Genomic DNA, 26,495 nt, shown 5'->3' with positions numbered 1-26,495 from the left:
TGGTGAACTGGGCAAGTTTCAGCTTCTGGGCTGCTTCTCTAGTGTTGGTCAGGAAAAAGTACATAATTCTCGGCTTTTGTGTGAATTACAGAAAATTTTACATTTGCACTCACCAGGACACTTGGAAGAGCAACAAAAAGAAGACTTCATTCATTACGCCTAAAAGGATGCTTTTGAAGAGCTGAAGAGTTGCCTGATGACAAAACCTGGCTTTTGTCAATTACTCCCTTTCAAATCCAAACTGATGGGAGTCCATTAAGCTTAAGTGCAGTAATGGCTCAGAAGCGGGTCGCAGGTCATCACACATGTAGTCGCATCTTGCAATACCAAAAAAAGCCCCACAAACTATACTGTAGTTCCTACTGCCTTGAACTATTCACCATAACTTAAAGGTTTGCAGTGCACATTGCTGGGGCGCGAATCAACATGTATGCAGGCAAAAACCCCTTGGCTTGCCTGGCGACAGCAATACCCAAGGCTATGGAGCAGCAGTGAGTAGCCAGGTAGTTTCGGTTTGATTATATCATCTTATACCGTCCCAGCTAGTCTAACAGAGATGTTCATGCTCTGTCCTAAACCACACTTAGGTACCCTGCAAAGCAAGATGGAACCCTAGAAGATGTGGAGATTTTCCCACTACGATTGGTCAAGCTTCCGGGTTAAGTACACATGCAGAAAATGCCCTCCAGGGGGGAGTGGATGGTCTGTCAACAGGCCGACTCTGAGATCCACCTCATGTAGGGGTGGGTGACTAGTGTTGTTTCCAGGATGCCTGGAGAGAGAACTCGAGGGCCAGCCATCATCTGACAGTGGGATCAGCTAGAGGTACACTGTAGGGTGTTATATCCAAAAGCCCGGCAACCTTGGGATCAGTAAGACATATTACAGTTATTGGAGCCACACAATCAAGTAAGGGAAGTTTGCCTGCTGTTAAATGAGACCGAAGGGCACTTAATTTCAAGACAAAGAAGACTATACTATGGTAATTCTAGAGATTGGAATTGTCAGCTGCTGTGGAAGCAATATGTTAAAAGTGCCTGAACTGTGCCCGACCAAGGGACTTGAACAAACTGTGCCTCTTTTGTCCATTATGGTAGGGGAACCCTTTGAGTTGTTCACTCTAGGTTTCCTTACCATCTTGGCACACCGGTATGCACTAGTATGTGTTGATTCAATCTCCAAATTTGCTATAATCGTTCCTACTAATGATACAACTGCAAAGACGACTGGGTAGCTGTTGTGTACTCATATGATTAGGCCCTATGAATGTCCTAGACGCATCCTGACCAATCAAATGCCGAACTTGGAAGCCAAACTGGTGCATGAGCTGTGTCGGCTACCCCGGGATCAAAGACGACTCCCTACAAGCCCCAAAGGAAGAGGCTGTGAGGCTGTGTGACTGGTTTAACCGCACCTTACTCAGACTTATCCCTACCCTCGTCAAAGAAAAACAAGAACATTGGCCCAAATTAGTCCAAGAAGTACAACCACACTGTTCACAGTGCAACAGGGATCACACCCTCTCTGCTGCTCTTTGGGAAACCCCCTGATTACCCTTATGCCTCCTGTTGGATGTGCCCAAGGAGACAACAGTACGCACTCCAATGCAGTGGATACAAGAGCACCAGAACCAACTGCAAATTGTGCAGGATTTCATGCATGCCACAATCTATTGGACAAAAATGTAGGCCCCTCCTGGCTGCCCACCGGTTTTGCAATTGTTGTTAGGAGATCAAGTGCTGGTTGGGAACAACAAGACACAAGAGGCAGGTAAACCGGCACCTTATCTTTTTATCCGGCAATTGGATCCGATGCTCCTGGTGTATCAAGTGTCATTTGAAGAATGTTAGGGGCCAGATTGACTCTACACCAGAATATTTAGAGCCCGTTTGCCTTCCCTAAAGTGATCAAACCTGCCTCGCTGGAGGCTTCAGTGCCTCCACCAGAGGATCTTGCAATATATAACTGATGGCTGGTTTCCATAACTCAGGCATTGATGCCTGGCAGCAATCAGAAAAAGGAAACGTCATTCTGCCACATGAGGACCTTGTGTAAGGTCCATGTATCTGGCCCATAGCAACTTGTCATAAGCCACCTCACCTCTGAGACTTCGTTCTGTCTTGGCTTGGGCAGAGAACTCGCCCATCAAGCTCCAGGGGATATGTAAGGGGGAGATGCAGGTGAGTGCATCCCCCAGACATATCTTGTATGCCTTCATACCCACTCTGTGTCCTCTTGTGTGTATTTTCCCTTGGTCTTTGTCTCCTTTTCATTCCTCTTGTTTCTGGTACTGCACATCGTTGGTGGCAGGGTTCCCGCGCGGCAACTAGTGGCAGACACATGCAGAGAGAGGTTTCCACTCTTCTTCACTGATGTAGTCCCTATTGTCTTGCAAGACCCGTTGCAGGCAGAGGAGTGTCCTTGTAACGGCAGGTGGAGGCACACCTGCTGGCGCAGTGAGGCAAAAAAGGGGGCAGTTGCATTGGTCTCCAATTAGATGTCGAAGACACAACCTATGGGGAGGCGCAGAAAGCTCACAAGAGAGGAAAGAGGAGCATGAGGTGGGAAAGAAGAGTGGTGCGGCACTATCTTATGGAGCACAGAATTTGTGTGTAGAGCGGGAGCCATAGTGAGACCTGCCTTGAAGGCGCTTGAAGAACAAGTGAACATATAGAGGAAAAGAAGCCTGCAACTACAAGAACTGAGCAAGGTACCTTACACCTGAGATTAGATAGCCTCGACATGTAGGGTTGACCGATTTGAAACCTAAACCTAAAGACCCATCCTCTTGCTGCAGTGATAAATCCTGAGGAACGAAATGAAGTGATAGAGGCAAAGTGCTAAAAAGTAACAAATGAGACGTTTGAGAAGAGTTACTATTCTAGGTTAAGTCTTACATATTTGTGGTGCTCCTGTTGTTAAATTGGTTAATTCTGTCTAATAAGTCCTGGCTGGAACAGATTCAAAGGTAAGGTAAGTTGCCAACAAACAAGGAATGTGTTTCATTCCGTGCCAGTCAAGCACGGAATGCACAGTGAGAGACAAGGTGTACTTGACGCTTCAGGCCCACTTGCTGAAGGAAACACCAGGTAGCAGTGAACCACCATAGGAGCCCACATTAGGTAGAGCATACACAGCATGGACACATGGCACAAAGGGACCTCCACCATAACCGTCCTGACGTATTGACGTGAAGTCACTCACGTGGGTGATACAGTTCAGTCTCAGTGGTGTCACGAGCAGCAGGTCTATAGCTGCGTGCTCGTCATCTCCCAGCTTTTGAGTAGTAGCTAGGACAGTTGCAGAGGCAACTGCTGCACAGCTGATTCATCAGTATAGAGAAAAAAAAGATAGATCCGGAGCTCATATATAAAATATAACTTTTACTATATATTTTTTAAAACTTTCATGTAGGAAAGTACAAACAAATGTAAACTGATTGCTTTTTGCGTAATAATTTAATTTAGAATCAGGATGTGTTCAAGCAATATTTTGTGAGTTTCGGCAAGTCACATTGCATCATCAGACAGCGAAATATTCACTCAAATATATAATTAGATTGTACATTTCAGTGTACAAGAGAGCTCCATAGATCTCCCATGTTGTATATTTCCTTGTATAAGCAATAGATAAGTGTAAAGAGCCAAGGGGTCAATGCCCTCCTACCCGTCTGGTGTCAGATATCATTAGCTTTCATCAGTACAGGGGGATCAGGGAACCTCTCCTCAAATAGTTTAAAATCCTGGGTAATCAAATAGGTAAGTGAGCCTTGAACCTGCGATCATTAGATTACTTATGCCATTGACTGCAATATCACAATATTGCAGTCTATGGCAAAATTAGTGCATTGCTATTGAAACCTGCCACAGGCAGGTCTCAATAGCAATCTTCCTATAACAGGGCAGGGAACGTTCACAAGGCTCCCAGCTGCTATAGGAATACACCAGCTCCCATGATCTCGCCACGCGGGAGCCAGAGAGGCCGGGCAGTAAAAACCCCTCGGATGCCGGTGGTCACATCTGACACCAGCATCTGAGGGGTTAAATGCTTGCGATCAGAAATTTTTCTGATCTCAGGCATTGAAGCTGGGTCCCTGCTGTGCAACACAGCAGAGACCCGGCAGCTATGGCGCCCGCTCGTTTATCTGAGCGGGCACCATTTTTAAAAACCCTTTCCCGATGTAAATAAGCATATTAGCGCCGGGAAAGGGTTAAATGCATTTGTTGTTCTTCATTTTACATTGCAAACAGCTTAGCACATATACCAGTCTCTCATACGCCAACAGGATTCTTACTTTTGAAGAGATTTAATACTAACGTAAATATGTTACGAAGAGTCAGCACATGAAGTGATAACGCTTTGTAATACACATTTTGTTAAAATTCTTTCTCGGCAATCAACTACAAAATGTAAAAGGGAGCAGGGAGCTGTCAGTGAGGCGGCACATTAGTCCTTGTGAGCTGCCACACAGACAGGTCTAGTTCCATTGGGTGCTATTAAAGTCAGCTCACAAGAACAAACCTGTATTCACCCTGACAGTCCCCAGCTCCCCTGTACTGTAGCTTATTGCAGAGGTACCATTTTAACACAATAGCTCACAAGCTCTGTGCACCACTTTGGAATTCATATTAGCCATGTTGTCTTAGTTATGGGTGAAGTTATGAAAAGAGACTTTTCAAAAAGTTGTAAAAAAGTTGCATCAGCACGCTGCAATAGGTTGGCGTAAATTGTAAGCCCCAAAATTAAATCAAAGCAACACACCTTCTCCATTATAAAATGTGACAAATGTAATGAATGGTGTGATGACATTAGATAAATTTGTTGCAATAAGACTGGCAAAGAAATAGCCAAGATCAGTGCCGGGACAAGGTATTTTATTTCCATAAATTAACGTAATACACAACAAATAAATATTATTACTGTAGGCTACCACTAAGCAAAGTCCAGTATAGCCAATAATAACACCATACCGTGACCATGTAGTGGCCAGATACCAGTTCTACACAGTGCTCCACAGAGTATTATCACTGAAGACCATACAAGTGAATGCAGAATACATAACAATTGAATCCAGTGACTCACCGATGACGTCTACTGTGACTCCTTGCTGCTGCAGCACGTCCCCGTTCTCTATATCAACACACATTCAGAGCCCATAGCAGATCCCTAAATAAATTCTTTCCTTCGCTTAGAGCCCTATATAAATAATTCAGACTCCAGACCCCAAAATGAATACAGGCATAAGAACCCAAAATAAAATCAGACCCCTAAATAAATTCAGAATCCACACCAGACCCAATACATTTATTCAGACCCCAGATCAGACTCTTAAATGGTCACTGCACTTTTAAACAACTTGATTTATTCTGATAGCTTATGAGTTATACATCATTTTTTGTCATTTAAATAAAATAAAAAATGCCTTCTTACCCCTTTTAAAAAATGCCGTAATTCCTCGTCACTAGGGGTTTTAATTCCTGTAAAATTGACATCCACTGCTTGTTGCTCGCTCTGGGCCGTCTCTAGCAACAGACAAGACAAGACGGAACACAGGAAGCGGTGCTTCTCAGCCTGTGTGTTCTGTACTGTAGCCTTTACAAGTAGCGCATCCGAGCGTTCGTGCTATTTATAGAGCTCCCGACTTGACTATCTACTCAACACCCGCCCTCCTTTTTGTCGCCACTATCTTCTCCATAGTTAGCCGTTTAGGCTTTTACTGACTTTGGAGAGGAAAGTGCTGACAATCTCCATATAGACCGCGTAGAGTTATTTACAAGCAAGGAGTAGTATGGATACCACAAACACTTGTAACCACTATGGCAGGAGTCATTTAAAGCCTGGACAGCTGACTATGGAAGTCTACTATCCTCACAATATTTAGCTGGTCAGGCTATTACTAACTCTGGGTACATTGCCTGAAAATGTTCATATTATCCACATAGTAAAACAACTCACCCCCTCTCCCCTGTCTGTATCACCACTATCCTCCCCATAGTCAGTTGTTCAGGTTTTTACTGACTATGGAGAAGCTTTTGCTGACTATGGAGAGAAAAGTGGTGATGATCTCCATACAGACAGGGGGGAGAGGGTGAGTAGTTTTACATGCAAGGAGCCATGTGGATAGTTCACACACATAGAACCATATGTGGGTAAACCATTCACACGAATCACCGAGTGGATGATGAAAAACACAGCTGGGAAGAACGTGAATACGTCTCTTCTCTGTAAACAAACACACACAGTCAGACAGAGTGAAGGACTCTGACCAATCAGAGGTTGAAACCTAAACGGCCAGAGGCTGTGCGATCTTTGATATCGCGTACAGCATTCTGGGAAATGTGGGCACAGAAGCGCTAGCAAAAAGTAGTGTTGGCAAGAAGGAGAGTGCTGGACACGCCAAATGTAGTAGATTGAAAATAGCGGAGCATGAAAAATGGCACGATGCGTGCATGAAAAAATTAGTTAATAATGGGTTTTTTCAGCAGGAACTGCTCTCTGACCTTTTAGGTATAAGTATAGTATGTTTTGGGAAAATAGTTGGCAAAGTGCAGGTATGCTTTAAATTAATTCGGATGCCAGACCAAACCCCTAAACTCAGACTTCAGGCCAGAGCAAGAACTCCCCATTCTGCGAAAGGCGCCACCGCACTGGGTCCTGTCGTTGTTTAGTGTCAGGACAGGACAAACTATGCACGCACACACTACGTCCTGATGTAGAGACCAGTTTGGTGGCGCCCAGCGTGGAAGAGGCTTGGGAGTGAGGAGCTGTGAGTTGTGCAAGCCATGCTAACCACTCCCATATCATTAGTTGAGCTCTTTCATCAGTCTTTGGGTATGTTCCACTTAGTGCTTTCAAAAATCGGAAGCAGGGCGTTTTTTAAGTGCATGTCACTTCTTGAGCGTTTGAATCTATAGAAAAACAGCTCCAAAAGCAGCTGTAAAAAACAGCTCCGTATTTTCAGACGTTTTTGAGTTTGTGTGTGCACATACCCTATGGAGGTAGGTGCTCATGGGCCAATGAGGGTTTTCCTGCTTTAGCAGTTTATAATTCTTCATGGCACGCCATCTTACAATGTTAAGTGGCGCCAAATATTTTGCGTGAATACACCCTTATATTCAAATGGATAGAAAACAAAAGTTAAATGGCAGGCATTCTTTATAGTTAAATGTATTAAAAACCAACAACAAAGTATTTATGTGCCTGAGCTTTTATTTCTATATCTGTTTATGATACAGTTTATTGCCTATGATACCAGAAATGCATTCGACAAATACTGTTACCATGGTGACAGCAGAGCCTCATCTATCATACCGGGTGATCCAGCATCGCAGCACCATGTGATCTCAGCAGTGCTCTGCCTAATTGGAGTGCAGGATGTTGGCACAGCTATAGACTGCAGAAACAGCCGGGTATACAGCATTTGACACATTTTGCAGTAAGCCTGCAGACATTGTTATTTCTTTATTGTCTGGGGGCCTTTAAGCCAGTTTCGCACAGGGGTTGTGCAAGTGCATTTCTATGATTGTGTGAAATAAGTCATTTACAGCTTTCATTACCTTTTTGTATATCACAGACAGGTCATTTTGTATTGTTCCCCTGTAACATTGCTTCACCATTTCTGACTCTGACCCTAATGTATGCCGCAAGTGTTTACCTAGCTGCGTCCTTTCCAGCCATGTACTCTCTACTAACCATAGCAGCCTTCTCCCAGCGACTTCACACCTGCTCCCTACATTGTCACCTCTCAGTAGAGTGACATCTGACAACACAGCTGCGTCTAGTGTTCTCAGCTATCACACTTACACAGTACACAATGATTTATTCATTTCACTCACAAGTCATTGCTACACTGACACTACTTTTGCGTCATTTTTTTTTTTTTACTACCACTAGACATCAGGTCTATATTTACCACCTACGTCATTAAATACGTCTATGTTCACCTTTTCAATAATACATGTCTCCAGTTACACACATATGACACACAAAGACTTACCCTATACGTCTTTTAAATATTTATTTCTAATTTACCTACAGTTCTCCAGAAATATATTGTACTGTACATACCTGCAAGTCCATTTATATGACAATCATAAAGGGCATTCACCTCAATATCACATTAGCCTCATTTAATTCACTTCAGTTCCAGATATAATTAATTTCATGAGGATACAATTTAGATGCATTCATAACTGGTATAAAATGCATAACATAAAACATGGTATAATATATACTATCAATGCAGCAGTTACATCAGCAACTGGTGATATTCCCTTAAGGATAAAACACAGAATAAACCATTGAGCCCTTTTAGTAGGAGACAGTCACTTCTATTGTCTGAGAAATAGACCACCCATCCTAATTATTATTTCAGCTCGTACAAAGATATTGTACAACCTTATATAGTGACATTGATAATAATCCATTGTGAAGTAAGATTCAATGTCAAAGCAATGGAAAATTTGCCGCACTGGCATTTATGAGACTAAAAAAAGGCATAACAAATCATATTCTGCTGTCTTGTATGTATTCCTATTATTTTAAAGTTTTCTGGTAGCAAACACAATTCTAGTTTGTATTATTTTATGAAAATGACATAAGCTACATACATTATATGCTTTACATATAAAATAGGCCGGCATAAGCAGTGTATAAAAAAGATAGATAGATAGATAGATAGATAGATAGATAGATAGATAGATAGATAGATAGATAGATAGATAGATAGATGATAGATAGATAGATAGATAGATAGATAGATAGATAGATAGATAGATAGATAGATAGATGCAAATGCACAGTCCTAACCGTACCTTTTGTCTTTGCATTGGTTCCTTGCTTCTGCACAGCAGAATTTTCAGCGTTTTGAGGATCCTTCATCTTTTCTAACAGAAGGTTTGGTTGAAATCACTGATGTTCAATGATTGCCTGCAAAACTGCACAGGCAGCAGCTGAACCAACACAGGTGGGGAGAGGGAGAGCGCAGGCGGGAGAAGTGTGGTGGTACAACCGCTCCTCAGGAGTATGATGCAGCTGGTACCTCCTGACTGCAAACCTTTTGGTATATAGAATGCAAACCTTTTGGTCCTAGGCTGGTGGTAATCCTATACTAATTAATCAGTGCTACCATCATGCTGAAAATGCTTTCTGTATAGCTTTTAATATATTGTTATGAATATACCTTGTATATTATATAAATGGAGAAATCATATCTAAGCCTAATAGTAAATGTAGCCCAAAAAATGGGCAGCTCAAGATGCATGAAGTTGACCATACTATTAAAGGTAATGTTCATGAAATTCTGCTAATATGACACTATAAATGTTTAAAGAATTGTACATTTTCTAGGTATAAGCATGGGAGCATTGTTATTGAAGCGCCGAGAAATGTAAAGAATTTGTGTATATACTATAGGTATGCAACTTTCCACTCCTAGCCTAACAATTTCATCCAAAACATTACACAGACAATAAGCATTTGTTTTGCCTGACATATCGACATATCTTTAGGTAACTGAACCTTTCTACTGATCCGCAAAATGCCTTATTGTGTCACTCTGATTAGAATTGTTATGCTTATATCATGGCCACAACACCCGGACACCTTTATTTCTACTGAACCGGAAGTAGATCATCATTTTGTTTCTTTACAAAATAAGCAACTAGAACTATTTATTGTATTTGTTTTATTTTGTTTGAGGGTATTCACATCCTAATTTGAGGAAGGGTTTAAGAATTACAGCTCTTTAATATGTAGATGCCTCTTTTTCAAGGGACCAAAGGTAATTGGACAATTTTCTCAAAAGCTATTTAATGGGCTGCATGGGCTATTTCCTCATTAATCCATCATCAATTAAGCAGGTAAAAGGTCTGGAGTTGATTCCAGGTGTGGCATTTACATTTGGAAGCTGTTGCTTGGAACCCACAAAACGAGGTCAAAGGAACTCTCAATGCAAGTGAAACAGACCATCGTTAGGCTGAAAAAAATGAAGAAATCCATCAGAGAGAGCACAAATGTTAGGAGTGGCCAAATCAACAGTTTGGTACATTCTTGAAAAAAATAAAAAAAGAGCGCACTGGTGATCTCGGGAACTCCAAAAGGCCTGGACGTCCACAGAAGACAACAGTGGTGGATGATTGCAGAATCCTTTCCATGGTGAAGAAAAACCCCTTCACAACATCTACCCAAGTGAAGAACACTCTCTTGGAAGTAGGTGTATCAGTATCTAAGCCTATCATAAAGAGAAGACTTCATGAGAGCAAATACAGAGGGTTGACTACAAGGTGCAAACCATTACTCTGCCTCAAAAATAGAAAGGCCAGATTAGACTTTGCCAAACAACATCTAAAGAAGCCAGCCCAGTTCTGGAACAGCATTCTTTGGACAGTTGAAACTAAAATCAACCTGTACCAGAATGATGGGAGAAAGAAAGTATGGAGAAGGCTTGGATCGGCTCATGATCCACAGCACACCACATCCTCTATAAAACATGGTGGAGGCAGTGTAATGGAATGGGTATGCATGGCTGTCAAAGGCACTGGGTCACTAGTGTTTATTGATGATGTTACTGAAGACTGAAGCAGCTGGATGAATTCTGATGTGTTCAGGGATATCATTTTTGCTCAGATTCAACCAAATGCAGCAAGGTTGATTGGACGTCGCGTCACAGTACAGATTGACAATGATCCAAAACATACTGCGAAAGCAACCCAGGAATATTTTAAGGCATAGAAGTGGAATGTTCTGTAATGGCCAAGTCAATCACCAGATCTCAACCCGATCGAGCTGCATTTCACTTGCTTAAGACAATACTTCAGGCAGAAAGACCTACAAACAAGCAACAACTGAAGATAGCTGCAGTAAAGGCCCGCAAAGCATCACAAAGGAGGAAACCCAGCGTTTAGTGATGTCCATGGGTTCCAGAGTTCAGGCAGGCATTGCCTGCAAAGGATTCTCTAAAAAATATTAAAAAAATTGAGAATGACCACAGTAAGCTGGATCGAAATGTTGCTTGCCTGTGGGGTGAATAAACACACCTTTCATTTTCATTCACAACTTTGGAGTGCTGCCTCATTCTTTTTGCCTGCTGTTTATCTGAGGGCTCATAGCCTGAGCCTAGGATGAGTTGCACCCACTACTGGACCTGAGCTGCTTTCTTTCTTTTTTTTCTGAATATATACACTACCGTACAAAAGTTTGGGGTCTCCCAGACAATTTTGTGTTTTCCATGAAAACTCACGCTTATATTTATCAAATGAGTTGCAAAATGACTAGAAAATATAGTCAAGACATTGACAAGGTTAGAAATAATGATTTTATTTGAAATAATAATTTTCTCCTTCAAACTTTGCTTTCGTCAAAGAATGCTCCATTTGCAGCAATTACAGCATTGCAGACCTTTGGCATTCTAGCTGTTAATTTGCTGAGGTAATCGGGAGAAATTTCACCCCATGCTTCCAGAAGCCCCTCCCACAAGTTGGATTGGCTTGATGGGCACTTCTTGCGTACCATACGGTCAAGCTGCTCCCACAACAGCTCCATGGGGTTGAGATCTGGTGACTGCGCTGGCCACTCCATTGCAGATAGAATACCAGCTGCCTGCTTCTTCCCTAAATAGTTCTGCATAATTTGGAGATGTGCTTTGGGTCATTGTCCTGTTGTAGGATGAAATTGGCTCCAATCAAGCGCTGTCCACATGGTATGGCATGGCGTTGCAAAATGGAGTGATAGCCTTCCTTATTCAAAATCCCTTTTACTTTGTTCAAATCTCCCACTTTACCAGCACCAAAGCAACCCCAGACCATCACATTACCTCCACCATGCTTGACAGATGGCGTCAGGCACTCTTCCAGCATCTTTTCAGTTGTTCTGCGTCTCACAAATGTTCTTCTGTGTGATCCAAACACCTCAAATTTCGATTCGTCTGTCCATAACACTTTTTTCCAATCTTCCTCTGTCCAATGTCTGTGTTATTTTGCCCATATTCATCTTTTCCTTTTATTAGCCAGTCTCAGATATGGCTTTTTCTTTGCCACTCTCTCAAACTAGAGACTCTAATGTATTTGTCTTATTGCTCAGTTGTGCAGCGGGGCCTCCCACTTCTCTTTCTACTCTGGTTAGAGCCTGTTTGTGCTGTCCTCTGAAGGGAGTAGTACACACCGTTGTAGAAAATCTTCAGTTTCTTGGCAATTTCTCGCATGGAATAGCCTTAATTTCTAAGAACACGAATAGACTGTCGAGTTTCACATGAAAGCTCTCTTTTTCTAGCCATTTTCTAGCCATTTTGAGAGTTTAATCGAAACCACAAATGTAATGCTCCAGATTCTCAACTAGCTCAAAGGAAGGTCAGTTTTATAGCTCCTCTAAACAGCAAAACTGTTTACAGCGGTGCTAACATAATTGCTCAACGGTTTTCAAGTGTTTTCTAATCATCCATTAGCCTTCTAACACAGTTAGCAAACACAATGTACCATATATATATATATATATATATATATATATATATATATATGAAAAATGGGCTTATATGTTCACTTTTTAAAAAAAAAAACTTTGCATAAATCAAATATAAGAAACTTTGTAATATATCTTATTAGGGGAAAGTACCTATTTTTTCTCCACTTATCAGGATCTTTTTTTCTCCCCCTTCTAACTGTCCACTCACTCTGAATTTATTGCTAAATCCGTCTCCTCAAGACGAGACGTACTATCAGCTCACTGAGGGATCAGGCCACACGCTTCCTAAAGAAGTCTATGGAGAGGGGAGGAAGGAACAGGAGCGGAGTGAGAGAGTGGCCGAGAGATGCACAGAGGCACTGCAGCAGCTTCCTAGTACGTTTTATATCTCACTCCAGTGCTGAATTCACAGCTACTCTGCTTATTAATTCAGTATAATCTCCTCCATATTGCTGCTGTTTCTGTATATGTGATAGAGATAGGAGAGCAGGATGTTCTCTTCTCTATGTGTGCAGTATATAGAAGACATGACAGCAGTTAGGCTCTACCCACCAGCTGAGAGAACTGAGAATTAGAGATAGATCTTGCAAAGGGAAAAACTGCTAATAAATGCAGGATATACAGTACGTCATATAAAGGTCAGATATAGTGCTATTTCTCATTTACACACACATGACAGCTTATTCTGATAATATGAGACAATAAATACAATAAACATGACCTTAATAAATTACAGACTGGTACAGAAGGAGAAAAGACCCTGCAAGAGCTTACAATCTTCAAGTGAAGGGGAACGGAGACAGTAGATGAGGGTTGAAGTCTGATGTGTTGGGGTAGAAAGTTCCAGAGGATGGGGATGCACAGGAGAAATCTTAGAGGCAATATTTTTTCCCTGTTAAGCCACACTTCTAACCTTGCCCTATCTCCACCCAAACACACCCAGATCAGCCCACAAAATATCATTCTCCCATAGTGCCTTCCCACCGTATAATGTCCCCATAGAATCCCCACACAGTATAAAAACCCCATAGCTGCCCCTCATACTGTATGCCTCGTAGTGCCCCCATACAGTATAATGTCCCATAGTGCCCCCACGCAGTATAATGCCCCTACCACACAGTTTAATTCAAAATAATTGCCCCACACAGTATAATGCTCTCATAGCTGCCCCCTGCAGTATAATGCCCACACAGATGCCCCAATATGGTATAATGCCCCCACAGGAGCCGCCATACAGTCGAATGCCCGTATAGCTGCCCCATACAGTATAATGCCCCCTATAGCTGCCCCATACAGTATATTGCCTCTTTAGCTGCCTCATACAATATAATGCCTCCACACATTTCCCATACAGTATAATGCCCCCACATCTGCCCCATACAGTATAATGCTCCCTCAGATGCCCTCATACAGTATAATGCCCTTTTAGCTGCCCTCATACAGTATAATGCCTACACAGATACCTCTATGCATCATAATGCCCCTATTGCTGCCCCATATAATATAATGCTGCCACAGTTGTCTCCATACAGTAAAATGACCCCACAGCTGCCCCATGCGGTATAATGCCTCACAGCTGTCCACGTACAGTATATTGCCACCACAGCTGCACCATAGAGTATAATTCCCGCTTAGATGCCACATACAGTACAAAGCCCACACAGATGCCCCATACAGTATAATGCCCCCACAGATGCCCACATACAGTATAATGCCCACTTAGTTGCTACATACAGTATAATGCCCACACAGATACCCATATACATTATAATGCCCCCACAGAGGCCCCATATAGGCCCCCATACAGTATAATGCCCCCACAGCTGCCCCATACTGTATAATTACCCACAGCTGCCCCATACAGTATAATGCCCCCACAGCTGCCCCCATACAGTATAATGGCCCATAGCTGCCCCATACAATATAATGCCCCATAGCTGCCCTATACAGTATAAGGCCCCCACAGCTGCCCCATACAGTATAATGTCCCCTTAGCTGCCCCATACAGAATACTGCCCCCACAAATGCCACAATGCAGTATAATGCCCCCACAGATGCCCCATACAGTATAATTACCCCCACAGCTATCCCCATACAAATAATGCCCCCCACAGATGCCCTCATACAGTATAATGCCCCCTTAACTGCCCTCATACCGTATAATGCCTACACAGATGCCTCCATACAGTATAATGGCCCCACAGATGCTCCATACAGTATAACGCCCCATTAGCTGCTACATAAAGTATAATGCCCACACAGATGCCCCCATACAGTATAATGCCCCTATAGCTTCCCCAGTATAATATACGGCTGCCACAGCTGTCCCCATACAGTATAACGACCCAACATCTGCCCCATGCAGTATAATGACCACAGCTGTCCCCGTACAGTATATTGCCCCCACAGCTGCACCATATAATATAATGCCCCCTTAGATGCTACATACAGTATAAAGCTCACACGGATGCCCCCATACAGTATAATGCCCGCACAGAGGCCCACATACAGTATAATGCACACTTCGTTGCCAACATACAGTATAATGCCCACACAGATACCCCATACATTATAATGCCCCCACAGATGCCCCCATTCAGTATAATGCCCCCATTGAGGCCCCATACAGGATATTTCCCCCACAGCTGCCCATCCTGTATAATTCCCCCACAGCTGCCCCATACAGTATAATGCTCCCACAGCTGTCCCCATACATTATAATGCCCATTAGCTGCCCCACACAGTATAATGCTCCCTTAGCTGCCCCATACATTATACTGCCCACACAAATGCAACCATGTAGTATAATGCCCCCATACAGTATAATGCTCTCACATAGTATTATAAGTGACAGCCAGCACAGTTTTACTAAGGACAGAAGCTGTCAAACCAACCTGATTTGTTTTTATGAGGAGGTGAGCAGAAGCCTAGACAGAGGGGCCGCTGTGGATATAGTGTTTTTGGACTTTGCAAAGGCATTTGACACTGTCCCTCATAGACGTATAATGGGTAAATTAAGGACTATAGGTTTAGAAAGTATAGTTTGTAATTGGATTGAGAATTGGCTCAAGGACCGTATCCAGAGAGTTGTGGTAAATGATTCCTACTCTGAATGGTCCCCGGTTATAAGTGGTGTACCACAGGGTTCAGTGCTGGGACCACTATTATTCAACTTATTTATTCATGACATAGAGTATTGGATTAATAGCACTATTTCTATTTTTGCAGATGACACCAAGCTATGTAATATAGTTCAGACTATGGAAGATGTTCGTGAATTGCAAGCTGATTTGAACACACTAAGTATTTGGGCGTCCACTTGGCAAATGAAGTTTAATGTAGATAAATGTAAAGTTATGCACCTGGATACGAACAACCGGCATGCATCATATGTCCTAGGGGGAGCTATACTGGGGAAGTCACTTGTTGAGAAGGATCTGGGTGTACTTGTAAATTATAAACTAAATAACAGCATGCAATGTCAATCAGCTGCTTCAAGGGCCAGCAAGATATTGTCGTGTATTAAAAGAGGTATGGACTCATGGGACAGGGATGTAATATTACCACTTTACAAAGCATTAGTGAGGCCTCATCTAGAATATGCAGTTCAGTTATGGGCTCCAGTTCATAGAAAGGATGCCCTTGAGTTGGAAAAAATACAAAGAAGAGCAACGAAGTTAATAAGGGGCATGGAGAATCTAAGTTATGAGGAAAGATTAACAGAACTAAACCTATTTAGCTTTGCAAAAAGACGACTAAGGGGGGACATAATTAACTTATATAAATATATGAATGGCAAAAATATGGTGAAATCCTGTTACATGTAAATCCCCCTCAAAAAACAAGGGGGCACTCCCACCGTCTGGAAAAAGAAAGGTTCAACCTGCAGAGGCGACAAGTCTTCTTTACTGTGAGAACGGTGAATTTATGGAATAGCCTACCGCAGGAGCTGTCACAGCAGGGACAGTAGATGGCTTTAAAAAAAGGCTTAGATAATTTCCTAGAACAAAAAAATATTAGCTCCTATGTGTAGAAATTTTTTACTTCCCCCATATAATATAAGGCTGCCACAGCTGTCCCCATACAGTATAACGACCCAACATCTGCCCCATGCAGTATAATGCCCTACAGCTGTCCCATACAGTATATTGCCCCTTTAGCTGCCCCATACAATATAATGCCTCCACAGCTTCCCCATACAGTCTAATGCTCACATAGCTGCCTCATACAGTATAGTGCCCCATAGCTGCCCCATACAATATAATGTCCCCACAGATGCCCCCATATAGTATAATGGCCCCACAGCTATCCCCATACAGTATAATACCCCCACAGCTGCCCTCATAAAGTATAATGCCCACACAGATGCCCCCATACAGCATAACACCCCCATACTTGAACATACAGTATAATGCCCCACAGCTGCCCCATACAGCATAATGCACCAACAGCTGCCAATACGGTATATTGCCCCCACAGCTGAAACCACAGAGTATAATGCCCCCTTAGATGCTACATACAGCATAAAGCTCACACAGATGCCCCCATACAGTATAATGCCTGCACAGATGCCCATATACAGTATAATGCACACTTAGTTGCCAACATACAGTATAATGCCCACACAGATACCCCATACATTATAATTCCCCCACAGCTGTCCCCATACATTATAATGCCCATTAGCTGCCCCACACAGTATAATGCTCCCTTAGCTGCCCCATACATTATACTGCCCACACAAATGCAACCATGTAGTATAATGCCCCCATACAGTATAATGCTCTCACATAGTATTATAAGTGACATCCAGCACAGTTTTACTAAGGACAGAAGCTGTCAAACCAACCTGATTTGTTTTTATGAGGAGGTGAGCAGAAGCCTAGACAGAGGGGCCGCTGTGGATATAGTGTTTTTGGACTTTGCAAAGGCATTTGACACTGTCCCTCATAGACGTATAATGGGTAAATTAAGGACTATAGGTTTAGAAAGTATCGTTTGTAATTGGATTGAGAATTGGCTCAAGGACCGTATCCAGAGAGTTGTGGTAAATGATTCCTACTCTGAATGGTCCCCGGTTATAAGTGGTGTACCACAGGGTTCAGTGCTGGGACCACTATTATTCAACTTATTTATTCATGATATAGAGGATTGGATTAATAGCACTATTTCTATTTTTGCAGATGACACCAAGCTATGTAATATAGTTCAGACTATGGAAGATGTTCGTGAATTGCAAGCTGATTTGAACACACTAAGTATTTGGGCGTCCACTTGGCAAATGAAGTTTAATGTAGATAAATGTAAAGTTATGCACCTGGATACGAACAACCGGCATGCATCATATGTCCTAGGGGGAGCTATACTGGGGAAGTCACTTGTTGAGAAGGATCTGGGTGTACTTGTAAATTATAAACTAAATAACAGCATGCAATGTCAATCAGCTGCTTCAAGGGCCAGCAAGATATTGTCGTGTATTAAAAGAGGTATGGACTCACGGGACAGGGATGTAATATTACCACTTTACAAAGCATTAGTGAGGCCTCATCTAGTATATGCAGTTCAGTTATGGGCTCCAGTTCATAGAAAGGATGCCCTTGAGTTGGAAAAAATACAAAGAAGAGCAACGAAGTTAATAAGGGGCATGGAGAATCTAAGTTATGAGGAAAGATTAACAGAACTAAACCTATTTAGCTTTGCAAAAAGACGACTAAGGGGGGACATGATTAACTTATATAAATATATGAATGGCAAAAATATGGTGAAATCCTGTTACATGTAAATCCCCCTCAAAAAACAAGGGGGCACTCCCTCCGTCTGGAAAAAGAAAGGTTCAACCTGCAGAGGCGACAAGTCTTCTTTACTGTGAGAACGGTGAATTTATGGAATAGTCTACCGCAGGAGCTGGTCACAGCAGGGACAGTAGATGGCTTTAAAAAAAGGCTTAGATAATTTCCTAGAACAAAAAAATATTAGCTCCTATGTGTAGAAATTTTTTACTTCCCCCATATAATATAAGGCTGCCACAGCTGTCCCCATACAGTATAACGACCCAACATCTGCCCCATGCAGTATAATGCCCTACAGCTGTCCCATACAGTATATTGCCCCTTTAGCTGCCCCATACAATATAATGCCTCCACAGCTTCCCCATACAGTCTAATGCTCACATAGCTGCCTCATACAGTATAGTGCCCCATAGCTGCCCCATACAATATAATGTCCCCACAGATGCCCCCATATAGTATAATGGCCCCACAGCTATCCCCATACAGTATAATACCCCCACAGCTGCCCTCATAAAGTATAATGCCCACACAGATGCCCCCATACAGCATAACACCCCCATACTTGCCCATACAGTATAATGCCCCACAGCTGCCCCATACAGCATAATGCACCCACAGCTGCCAATACGGTATATTGCCCCCACAGCTGAAACCACAGAGTATAATGCCCCCTTAGATGCTACATACAGCATAAAGCTCACACAGATGCCCCCATACAGTATAATGCCCGCACAGATGCCCATATACAGTATAATGCACACTTAGTTGCCAACATACAGTATAATGCCCACACAGATACCCCATACATTATAATTCCCCCACAGCTGTCCCCATACATTATAATGCCCATTAGCTGCCCCACACAGTATAATGCTCCCTTAGCTGCCCCATACATTATACTGCCCACACAAATGCAACCATGTAGTATAATGCCCCCATACAGTATAATGCTCTCACATAGTATTATAAGTGACATCCAGCACAGTTTTACTAAGGACAGAAGCTGTCAAACCAACCTGATTTGTTTTTATGAGGAGATGAGCAGAAGCCTAGACAGAGGGGCCGCTGTGGATATAGTGTTTTTGGACTTTGCAAAGGCATTTGACACTGTCCCCCATAGACGTATAATGGGTAAATTAAGGACTATAGGTTTAGAAAGTATAGTTTGTAATTGGATTGAGAATTGGCTCAAGGACCGTATCCAGAGAGTTGTGGTAAATGATTCCTACTCTGAATGGTCCCCGGTTATAAGTGGTGTACCACAGGGTTCAGTGCTGGGACCACTATTATTCAACATATTTATTCATGATATAGAGGATTGGATTAATAGCACTATTTCTATTTTTGCAGATGACACCAAGCTATGTAATATAGTTCAGACTATGGAAGATGTTCGTGAATTGCAAGCTGATTTGAACACACTAAGTATTTGGGCGTCCACTTGGCAAAAGAAGTTTAATGTAGATAAATGTAAAGTTATGCACCTGGATACGAACAACCGGCATGCATCATATGTCCTAGGGGGAGCTATACTGGGGAAGTCACTTGTTGAGAAGGATCTGGGTGTACTTGTAAATTATAAACTAAATAACAGCATGCAATGTCAATCAGCTGCTTCAAGGGCCAGCAAGATATTGTCGTGTATTAAAAGAGGTATCGACTCACGGGACAGGGATGTAATATTACCACTTTACAAAGCATTAGTGAGGCCTCATCTAGAATATGCAGTTCAGTTATGGGCTCCAGTTCATAGAAAGGATGCCCTTGAGTTGGAAAAAATACAAAGAAGAGCAACGAAGTTAATAAGGGGCATGGAGAATCTAAGTTATGAGGAAAGATTAACAGAACTAAACCTATTTAGCTTTGCAAAAAGACGACTAAGGGGGGACATGATTAACTTATATAAATATATGAATGGCAAAAATATGGTGAAATCCTGTTACATGTAAATCCCCCTCAAAAAACAAGGGGGCACTCCCTCCGTCTGGAAAAAGAAAGGTTCAACCTGCAGAGGCGACAAGTCTTCTTTAGGCCTCATTTACACGAGCGTGTGCGTTTTGCGCGCGCAAAAAACGCTGCGTTTTGCGCGCGCAAAAGGCACTTGGCAGCTCCGTGTGTCATCCGTGTATGATGCGCGGCTGCGTGATTTTCGCGCAGCCGCCATCATAGAGATGAGGCTAGTCGACGCCCGTCACTGTCCAAGGTGCTGAAAGAGCTAACTGATCAGCAGTAACTCTTTCAGCACCCGCGACAGTGAATGCCGATCACAATATACACCAACCTGTGAATAAAAAAAGATGTTCAAACTTACCATGAACTGCCTGCTTCCTCCAGTCCGGTCTCCCGGCCGTTGCCTTGGTGACGCGTCCCTCTCTCGTCATCCGGCCCCACCTCCCAGGATGACGCCGCAGTCCATGAGACCGCTGCAGCCTGTGATTGGCTGCAGCCTGTGCTTGGCCTGTGATTGGCTGCAGCTGTCACTTGGACTTAACTGTCATCCCGGGAGGTCGGACCGGAGTTATCGGTAAGTCAGAACGTCTTTTTTTTTTTACAGGTTCATGGATTTTCGGAGCGGAAGTCACTGTCCATGGTGCTGAACCAGTTTAACGCTTTCAGCACCGTGGACAGAGACTGTCTCCTGACGTCGCGTACCCGAACATTTTTTACCGGTTTCGGTCAAAACGAGTTTGGCCGAACCCGGTGAAGTTCGGTGCGCTCATCTCGAATTTGACACTCCGTTTGGATGTTTGTAAACAGAAAAGCACGTGGTGCTTTTCTGTTTACATTCAGGAGTTTGACAGCTCTTGCGCGAATCACGCAGTTCGCACGGAAGTGCTTCCGTGCGGCATGCGTGGTTTTCACGCACCCATTGACTTCAATGGGTGCGTGATGCGCGAAAAACGCACGATTTTAGAACATGTCGTGAGTTTTACGCAACGCACGCGCACTGCGCAAAATTCACGCATCGTCTAAACAGCCCCATAGACTATTATAGGTGCGTACGACACGCGTGAAAAGCACGCGCGTCGCACGCGCGTATAATACGCTCGTGTAAATGAGGCCTTACTGTGAGAATGGTGAATTTATGGAATAGTCTACCGCAGGAGCTGGTCACAGCAGGGACAGTAGATGGCTTTAAAAAAAGGCTTAGATAATTTCCTAGAACAAAAAAATATTAGCTCCTATGTGTAGACATTTTTTACTTCCCCCATATAATATAAGGCTGCCACAGCTGTCCCCATACAGTGTAACGACCCAACATCTGCCCCATGCAGTATAATGCCCTACAGCTGTCCCATACAGTATATTGCCCCTTTAGCTGCCCCATACAATATAATGCCTCCACAGCTTCCCCATACAGTCTAATGCTCACATAGCTGCCTCATACAGTATAGTGCCCCATAGCTGCCCCATACAATATAATGTCCCCACAGATGCCCCCATATAGTATAATGGCCCCACAGCTATCCCCATACAGTATAATACCCCCACAGCTGCCCTCATAAAGTATAATGCCCACACAGATGCCCCCATACAGCATAACACCCCCATACTTGCCCATACAGTATAATGCCCCACAGCTGCCCCATACAGCATAATGCACCCACAGCTGCCAATACGGTATATTGCCCCCATAGCTGAAACCACAGAGTATAATGCCCCCTTAGATGCTACATACAGCATAAAGCTCACACAGATGCCCCCATACAGTATAATGCCCGCACAGATGCCCATATACAGTATAATGCACACTTAGTTGCCAACATACAGTATAATGCCCACACAGATACCCCATACATTATAATTCCCCCACAGATGCCCCCATACAGTATAATGCCCCCATTGAGGCCCCAAACAGGATATTTCCCCCACAGCTGCCCCATCCTGTATAATTCCCCCACAGCTGCCCCATACAGTATAATGCTCCCACAGCTGTCCCTATACATTATAATGTCCATTAGCTGCCCCACACAGTATAATGCTCCCTTAGCTGCCCCATACATTATACTGCCCACACAAATGCCACCATGCAGTATAATGCCCCCACAGATGCCCCCATACAGTATAATGCTCTCACAGAGGCCTCCATACACTATTATGCCCCACAAATGCCTCCATACAGTACAAATCCCCCACAGCTCGCCCATACAGTATAATGCCCCCTTAGTTGCCCTAATACAGTATAATGCCCACACAGATGCCCCCATACAGTATAATGCCTCATAACTGCCACATACAGTGTAATTCCCCTCAGCTGTCCCCATACAGCATAATGTCCTATATTTGCCCATAGAGTATATTGCCACTTTAGCTGCTTTATACAATATAATGCCCCCATAACTGCCCTTATACAGGATGATTTCCCCACAGCTGCCCCATACAGTGTAATGCCTCCACAGCTGTCCCCATACAATATAATGGCCCCATAGCTGCCCCATACAGTATAATGCCCCCTTAGATGCCCTCATACAGTATCATGCCCCATAGCTGCCCACACACAGTATAATGCCCCCACAGCTGTCCTCATACAGTATAATGCCCCTTAGCTGCCCCATACAGTATAATGCCCACAAAAATGCCCCCAGCTCAGGGAGTTAAATGCATGGCTTAAGTCTTGGTGTAGAGGAGAAGGCTTTGGGTTCCTAGAGCATTGGGCTGACTTTTCATTGGGGTACAAACTGTATTCTGCAGATGATTTGCACCTAAATGGAAGGGGGTCCACTGTGCTGGGGGAGAGAATTCTAGCTGGAGTGGCGGAGTATTTAAACTAGGGCTGAGGAGGGAGGCCAATGTAGAAAATAGAGATAGTTAGGTTAGAGAGGGGTCAGACTATATTGGTGGGGGGAGAAACAGACTGTGGGGAGAGGACTAGGCAACAAGATAAGGAGATCCTTTCGTTACAAAAAAGCAGTGAAAATAAAAATGCCAAAATAATGTCAAATAATCACATCTCTGATACTGAAAGTGAAACATTTAAAGTGTATGTTCACAAATGCCAGACGTCTAGCAAGCAAAATGGGGGAGCCTGAGGCCTTGGTACTGGAAGAAAATATATGGCTAGACTCTTCACATGACTGGGCTGTAAATCTACAGGGTTTTACACTGTTAAGGAAAGACAGAGCGAATAGGAAAGGTGGTGGTATATGTTTGTATGTGAGAAGCGATATGAAGGTGAGTGTGAATGTGACATTAGAGGGTGAAGAATGTGAGGGGGTTGAAACCTTGTGGGTGGAATTACAAAGGGAGGTAAACATCGAAAAAATTACTTTTGGTGTAATCTATAGACCCCCAATATAACTGAGGAGATGGAATGTCAGCTATATAAACAGATGGAGCAGGCTGCACAGGCGGTACAGTAATGATAATGGGAGATTTTAATTACCGGGATATTAATTGGCGTCATGGTTTGGCTTCAACTGCAAAGGGGAGACATTTCCTCAACCTGTTGCAAGAAAATTTCATGGGCCAGTTTGTGGAAGACCCCACTAGAGGAGACGCCAGTGCTTGCATCCACTCACCTCCGCCGGAGCCCGCAGGGTGCGCGCGCACGCTCGTCCCCGCTCTTAAAGGGGCAGCGCACGCACCGAACATCTTGAACGACCTTTGACCCGTGAGTACCCTGGGCTATAAGAGGGGTCCAGCCCCCTAGTTCGATGCCTGAGCGTTGTTAGTTTTCCCAGTCTGTCTTGCAAATGGTCCCTTAGTGTTTCCCGTTCCTGTTGTTACCTGTACCTTGTTCCCCGTTCCTGTTTCCCGTGCTTTGCCCTTATCAAGTCGTGCCACGTCCTGTGTCATCTGCCACGTCCAGAGGAATCTGCCACGTCCTGTGTCATTGCCACGTCCAGAGGAATCTGCCACGTCCAGAGGAATCTGCCACGTCTGGAGGAATCCGCCACGTCCTGTGTCGTCTGCCACGTCCTGTGTCGTCTGCCACGTCTGGAGGAATCCGCCACGTCCTGTATCATCTGCCACGTCCGGAGGAATCTGCCACGTCATGTGTTATCTGCCACATCCGGAGGAATCCGCCAAGTCTGGCGCAACTTGCGGCTCCTGTGTCATCCGCCACGTTTGGCGCCATCCGCTGCACACATCTCATCTGTGCCAGAGCTGCGGCCACCATCTGGACTATTCAGGTACCCTTGTGCGGGACATTGTATTTCTGGGGTGTCCTGTTGTTTGGCCAGCTGCCTCCCCGCTGCGGCGGTACGGCCTAGTGGGTCCACTAACCCGCTCCGTGACAGTACGCTCAGGCCATGGACCCCGCTGGTCAACCTGAGACGTTGACTACACAAGCCATGCTGGCTGAGATGGAAGATCTCCAGTCACGACAAGACCAGCTCCTCCTGTCAGTGAACGCCATAGCCCAGGGGTCGGGAACCTATGGCTCACGAGCCAGATATGGCTCTTTTGATGGCCGTATCTGGCTCGCAGACAGGGCTCCTACCTGTCTATGGGAAGGATGCATGCACCGCGCTCCATCAGCCCGTGCACCGCGCTCCATCAGGCCGCGGTGCACGCTGATATTGGTAGTTCTTTGATGGCCTGATAAGCATTGGCGGCAGTGGTGAGCGGCAGGGAGCATGGACTACATTTCCCATAACTCCCTGCATAGCCGCGCCGTCTGCAAGCACGCACCTGCGTCCCCTAGTGAAGCGGCATCTGCCTCCTCCCTTGTGTCTCCCTTGGACGTTAACGGTAGGAAGTATTCTATTCGTCGTTGGTTAGCAACAGCATTAAAACGTTATTATGTTATAAAAAAAAGAGTTCGGAGATTTGTTGTTCTTTAAAATTAAATACAAGTCAATGTGTGCACTTTATGTACAGTGAGACTATTTAATAAAGTTCAATTATTTATTACGCTGGGTGTGCCTGCTTGTATGTACCACTTTAAGTAGTAAATGCTTTAGTTCCCTATGGGTCTGAGCCTCTCTTTTTTGTTCATTTTCTGTAAGACCAACACTTTTAAAAGGGCCACTGACAGATACAATTGCTCCAGCGGTCACTTAGTACACAAAGGAGTGTTCCTCTCTGCTGCACTAAGCCACCGCTGGACCTAAACAATAATTCGCTGTAAAATAATAAAATAGATAATTGACATAACTGACAATGCGTTGTGTGACATGTCCAACATTCCAGCTTCTTTCTTCTGCGAATGCCTCAAAGCTGGCATTCTCTCAACATCAGGTGGGAAGAATGCCAGCTTCCAGTCATGCGCAGGAAAAAGAAGAAGCCAGACTACTGGACTGATGTCATGCATCGCAAGCTCACAATGTAAGTTATTTATTTAATTTTTTTACTGCTAATTACCATTGTTTCAGTCCAGTTGTGGCTTTATACAGCAGGGAGGAGCATTCCTTGCTGTACTAAGTGAACATTGGAGCGATTGATCTGTCAATGGCCCTTTAAACATATTGTACGGCTCTCGCGGAATTATATTTCAAAATATGTGGCGTTTACGGCTCTCTTAGCCAAAAAGGTTCCTGACCCCTGCCATAGCCCATCGGCTGCTTGCTCCAACCACAGTCGTCACCGCACCCTTTCCTACACTTCCTGTCTGTACCGATACCAACCCCCTGTGTTTCTTGCCGCTACCTCCCCGCTATGACGGAGATCCGAGGTCCTGCAGGGGATTTTTGAATCAGTGCCTGATCCATTTCAGACTACATGCCAGGTCCTTCTGTTCGGATGACGTCAGGATCGCATTTATCATCTCTCTCCTTACCGGCAAAGCCCTGGCATGGGCCAATCCTCTGTGGGAACATCAGGGACCAGAGACCCGGGACTTGCAGTGCTTCTTACAGACCTTCCGCTCGATCTTTGAGGAACCTGGGAGAGTTTCTTCGGCTGCTGTATCCTTGCTGACCCTACACCAGGGAGACCTCTCAGTGGGCGAGTATGCCATTCAGTTCCGTATCCTGGCTGCTGAATTGACCTGGAACAACGAGGCTTTGGTGGCTACATTCTGGCAGGGACTGTCTTCAGGGATCAAGGACGAGCTGGCTGCTCGCGATCTGCCATCTACCCTGGACGATCTTATCCTACTCGCCTCCCGTGTCGACATGAGGATCCGGGAACGTTCCCAAGAGGTTCTCCGGGGGAGAGAACTTCCCAGGCTGGATTCTGCTGTCCTGCAATCCTCCTCAGTCGTCCCACCAGAGTACCCGATGCAGAGTAATTATGTTAAATTGTCTACCCAGGAGAGACAACGCAGATTCACTTCTGGACTTTGTTTGTATTGCGGCCATGGAG

The 26,495-nt window shown here is 44.1% G+C and overlaps 1 protein-coding gene across 2 annotated transcripts in view; it reads right to left on the bottom strand.

Moving 5' to 3' along the window:
• The window catches only part of MREG (melanoregulin), a 68,259-nt gene extending 59,198 nt beyond the window's left edge, over positions 1-9,061 (bottom strand). For both annotated transcript variants that reach the window (XM_075829631.1, XM_075829632.1), the window contains exon 1: positions 8,814-9,061. In XM_075829631.1, coding sequence (XP_075685746.1) covers positions 8,814-8,880 — 67 coding nt within the window. In that variant the 5' untranslated portion in view covers positions 8,881-9,061. The remainder of the gene's footprint in view (positions 1-8,813) is intronic.
• Between the last annotated feature and the right edge of the window lie 17,434 nt (positions 9,062-26,495).

Source organism: Rhinoderma darwinii, chromosome 6, assembly GCF_050947455.1.
Source record: "Rhinoderma darwinii isolate aRhiDar2 chromosome 6, aRhiDar2.hap1, whole genome shotgun sequence".
Taxonomy (NCBI): domain Eukaryota; kingdom Metazoa; phylum Chordata; class Amphibia; order Anura; family Rhinodermatidae; genus Rhinoderma; species Rhinoderma darwinii.
Note: the sequence above shows the minus strand (reverse complement) of the source record. Positions and strands in the feature narration are given on the sequence as shown.